Below are 5,000 nucleotides of genomic sequence, written 5' to 3' on the forward strand. Positions count from 1 at the left end.
ATTAATGATCCCTGGGAGTGAGACATAATAGATTTTACTCTGTCTAATGCCAGGTGAATTGGGTGGTTCCGGAATCAATGGGTTAATTAACAACCTCTACATCCATTCAATAATTATTTCCCCTTTAATTATTTAATTTTGCACTGACTCGTGAGGTGCTGAACCCCATTAATTTCATTTGTTTTCTTTTTTACCACAATATTCAATGTCAAAGAAAATGTTTACCTACTTCAGAGTGCGACCAAGATCCTGAAACAAAGAAAGAGCAAGTGATGTCTATAACTTTCTCGAAATCTGGTTGGTTTATTTCCCAAAAATGTCCCGAGCAACGTTGTCTAGACTCTTATTGACAACAGCAAATCAGCCAATCAGGTTGCGAGATATACAAGTATCATTGTGGAAAAATATAATATTTGTCCTTCGTAGGGCCTTTAGAGACTACATTGGTACGGGGCCTTTGCGAATTTACAATTGTCTTGTTTACAAGATAACTATCTGTTTGTGCTTGATTGTTGGTTTGGCTGGAGCTGATCAATCTTCTTCACCTCACCCTTGTTATCATTGTTAACTTTTCAGCATCACTGGAATAGTGTTAGTGACATTTTCTGACTCAAAGAACAAAGTTAATGGCATCAGTGTTGGAGCATTGTGGGCACTGGCTGGTGCCCTTCTGTAAGTTTACTGAACAAACCACAGGCAGCCCAATCGTAGTGTGTGAGTTTCAAGTTGCAAATATATTCGGTGAATGATGCATGTCAATCTAAACGGTTGAAACCCAAGAGACAGCAGTGGAAACAATAATATTCTTGAAAAATTAAGCCTTCCTACCTTCACCCTACTGTCCACACGTCACTTTCCAGCGCATTTACATGCAGAACCTCAGGAGGGGTGGGGGGGGGGGGAAATTAATAATAATAATAATAATGATTTTTTAGAAGTACATCCATCTTTGCCTTCTAAATCTAAACAAGACATTACAATGAAGACTCAGCTTAAAAGAAGACTAGGTACAATATAAATACCCACCCCCTCACAAATATGTAAATAAGTAATAGAAGGAAGAAAACAAAGTGAAATTTAATGAATAATCTTTATACCTTTTTTAATGGTGAACTTAAAGATCTTAAATAATATTATTATTATTATATAATTAGCATAATTGCTGTTAGGGCACATAAATAATAATAATAGTAATACCAATAATAATAATAATAATAATAATAATAATAATAATAATAATAATAATCGATAGATTCATACAGCGCCATATCTAATGCTTGCTCTATGGCGCTTTACAACTTTGCAATTCAAAACCTAATTAACCAAATAAAAATAAGTGAAAAGTGACTAGTTCAGCTAGGAAATAACAATTAAGAAGTTATAGTGTATGTCTGCCTGAAAAGATAGGTCTTTAAGATTCTTTTAAAAATACTGACCGAGCTACTGAGCCTAATTTCAATAGGAAGGGCGTTGCAAAGCCTTGGGGCAACAACAGTTTGAGACAATGTTCTTTTCATTGGCTCATTGGCTCTAGGGTGTGGCCATTGCGATGGGTCGCACCGGCATTATGCTGAAGTATCCAAAAGCTGTAGAAAACGCTTTGCATCAGTATCAGTTGGTTGGTTTATACGAAATTTGAAATCACCGACCAACAGTAATTGACCAGAAACCACAACAAGACGTCCAAGATGAGAAGTAAAATTCTTCAAAAAACAAAGCAACACTAAGTCCATTTGAATTAGATGGAGGTGGACATTATATACTAACAAGCCTCAAATTGTGGTTGCGGGTAGAACCTTAGTTTAAGTTTAGTTTAATAAAGCTTCTTACCAATGTACAAAAGAAAATATATATATACAAAAGTACAATAAGTAAAGGAAAGCAATAGGGGGAAACTGAATTCCCATATAAAAACTGCTCTCCAGAAATAAAAGTTAAAACAATTAAGAATAGTATATGTAACATATTATTTCACAATGTGTACGAAAACTAAAAGACCTATCTATTTACAAAGATAATTGAGTAGTAAAGTTTTAAACGAGCTTAAGCTAGAAGCAGACATAACTGAGTTAGGTAAAGAGTTCCAGTCATGAACGTAACGGTTAAAAAATAAAATTATAAAATAGTTTGTCCTTGCTGCTTTAGGTCTAATTTTAAAGTCATGGTTACTTCTAGTTCTTGTTGGGCCAGTCAGATCCACATATGCGGTATAGTCAATATCAGAATAGCCATGAATTATCTTGTAAAGCTGAAGCAAGCAGAGGTATTTCCTTCTAAGCTCCAATGATGACCATTTTAGTTCAGTGAGCCTTTCAGAGTAAGGTTTATCCGATCCACATATCAATCGAGTAGCACGACGCTGGATGGATTCAATACTGTGTATGTGTTTAACCAAATAAGGGTTCCACACCCGGCAGGCATATTCCAAAATAGGACGAACTAAAGCATTAAAAGCTGTTTTAATTGCCACAGGATCTATGGGCCCAAATGTTCTCCTTATTAGACCCAACACTCTATAACACAACTTCGAGAACCTCAAAACTCCTATAATGATTGACTTGCTGTTTAACGACTTTGAACTGCTTCCTCACCAGTAATGCAACACCTCCACCTTAGGCAGTTGTCCTAGGATGGTGATAGAACTTGTACCCAATGGGACAGATGTCACGACAATAAAAAGCATCAAAATCATCGTTACGAAGTCTCAGGAATTTCTAGAATATCAATGCTATGTTCGGTGACAAAATCATTCAACATAAGTGTCTTGTTCCTAATTGATCTGGAGTTAACAAGAGCAAAATTAGAGACACGTCAGAAAGTGATATGTGGACAGTGGAGTGAAAGGGAGGGAGGCTTTAGTTTCCATGATTATTTCCACCGCTATTCCATGGGTTTCAACCGTTTGCATTATTCACTGAATGTTTTCATAACTTGAAACTCACACACTGCAATTGGGCTGCCAGTAAACAAACATATTTTTTCATGAGCAACTGTCCTTTTGCTTCTGATTGGTTGGCACGTTTTAAAGGGAAGCACACAGATAACAAAAGCATTCATACACCCTGATGCAATTAACTCTCTGTTAGATGGGGGACAGCTATTCTTAGAGTTATTTTCATAGAGTTATGTCGTAGAGAGAGTTAAGTTTCCAATATCCTCAGCCAACATTCGTAACAGCTAACCTTAGGCCTAAGGTTCGCTTTTATGCATGTTTAGGATACTTTCTGTATTTCTGAGTTCAGGATTTAGGCCTTCCAAAATCTTGAATTCAGGATTTTGGAAACTTAACTCTAACTCTAATGTCATAACTCTATGAAAATAACTCTATTGCTAGTCGACCTCTGTTAGGTGCTATTCTGTTTTAATTCTTTCATTTCTTACTTGGGTCCACAGCTATGTACCACTACTGAAATGTTACCCTCTTACAACTCAACCAAATTAAAAGTGAACAGCTATTAAATCATGTTAACTGTTATTTTGTGGATCATTAATGCAATAGTGTACACAGTTATGCATGCTATAAATCTTGATGATAAACGTTTATCATTACTGTCTTATTTCTCAATTAAGGCCCGTTTTTTCTTTTTTTTTTTAGGTATTCAAGTTATTTAACCATGCTGAAACGTACAGTTCCAGATGAAAGACAAATGAGCCTGCCAATGTTTTTTGGTAAGCAAAAAAATTATCTGCAAAGATTAAAAAAAATCTGTGGAGCTGATTTAGAGCCATCTTAAATAATTGAAAAGTTAAGGTAGCTCTGATCCGCACCACAGAATTTTTTGTAAACTTTACATAGAGTTTCATTTTGGCCTGCTGATCACTTTTGTACGTTAAAAAATTGGGGTCACCAAGTTCGTTTTTCAGATATGAGCAACTAAAGCCAACATATAAGGTGTTTTTGCAAGCTTTCCTGTTGCCATGGTAACTTATTACGTCACAAAAATGGCTGCATCTTGTTCAGCAATAATTGCTGTTTGATATGGTACCATAACATTGCTGTTATGTGATAAAGTGTTGAAGTGTCAATCCTTGTAATAACAAGGTCTCTTGAAAGTGTTAAAAGTGGTTTGAGCCACCTTAAGGTGAACGGGGTTTAGGTGTATTTTTGTTAATGTGTGATGACACAAAATATTAATTTAACCGACTGGTAAATTTGTTGGTGATGACAGTGTGGTTTGCCATTCACTCTCTGTCGAATTTATGACAGGTTTTGTTGGAGCATTCAACCTTTTTCTGCTTTGGCCAGTACTTTTATTTCTTGATCACTTCAAGTGGGAAGTGTTTGAGTTTCCTCCAAACCTGTCAGTTTGGGGCTACCTTACCTTAAACGGTTTGGTCGGAACGGTACTCACTGATTTGTTATGGCTGTGGTAAGTTGTTCATTTCTTTCTTCTCCCATCGCTTGCAAAGATTCACGAGAAACGAGGTGTTTACCGGAAAAAAATTGCGTTTACATATTATTTCTTTGCAAAAGTCCATTTGCCGCAATGCTAACACACCTTATTCCGAAATGGCCGCCATTTTAGTATTCTTTTGTTTCCATGCAAATTGACCCTTGTGGCCTCGCTTTCAAACGCAGGCCAGGCCTTAAACGAGGCCGTAAGGGCCACTTTGCATGGAAACACAAGAATACTAAAATGGCGACCATTTTGGAATAAGGTGTATACTTCCCTGCTATCAGATAGCTTTTTTCTTTTTAATTTGCCAGGCGGATGGTTGAAAGAAGAGACCCGGCTCTGCCCTGAGGGAAAAGTCGGTTTGATTTAACCGCCATTCAAGATCATGGACGGTGCTGTTCAAAGCGCATGCTCCCAATTTTCGCAGCCCATGGCTTCCAGGTGATCTCGTGACGTAATTTGGAGGACTGGGAAGAAACATGTTAACGCCATATCCCACAACCGCGTGCGGCCTTAGGTTTTGTTTCGAAACTTCTTGCAGTATTTCCATCGCCAAAACTCAACAGATCATTTCGTGTCTCCCACATTTCCTGTTACTGAACA

General features: G+C 37.1%; 1 protein-coding gene across 2 annotated transcripts in view; it reads left to right on the forward strand.

Annotated features, from left to right (window-relative positions):
- The window catches only part of LOC138049799 (solute carrier family 35 member F5-like), an 18,930-nt gene that overhangs the window by 8,712 nt on the left and 5,218 nt on the right, over positions 1 to 5,000 (forward strand). For both annotated transcript variants that reach the window (XR_011132453.1, XM_068896228.1), the window contains exons 8-10: positions 577 to 672; positions 3,596 to 3,669; positions 4,208 to 4,370. Coding sequence is in view for 1 of the 2 variants with exons in the window: in XM_068896228.1 (XP_068752329.1) it covers positions 577 to 672; positions 3,596 to 3,669; positions 4,208 to 4,370 (333 nt within the window). In the remaining variant the exon portion in view is untranslated. The remainder of the gene's footprint in view (positions 1 to 576; positions 673 to 3,595; positions 3,670 to 4,207; positions 4,371 to 5,000) is intronic.

Source organism: Montipora capricornis, chromosome 5 (assembly GCF_036669925.1).
Source record: "Montipora capricornis isolate CH-2021 chromosome 5, ASM3666992v2, whole genome shotgun sequence".
NCBI classification, from domain to species: domain Eukaryota; kingdom Metazoa; phylum Cnidaria; class Anthozoa; order Scleractinia; family Acroporidae; genus Montipora; species Montipora capricornis.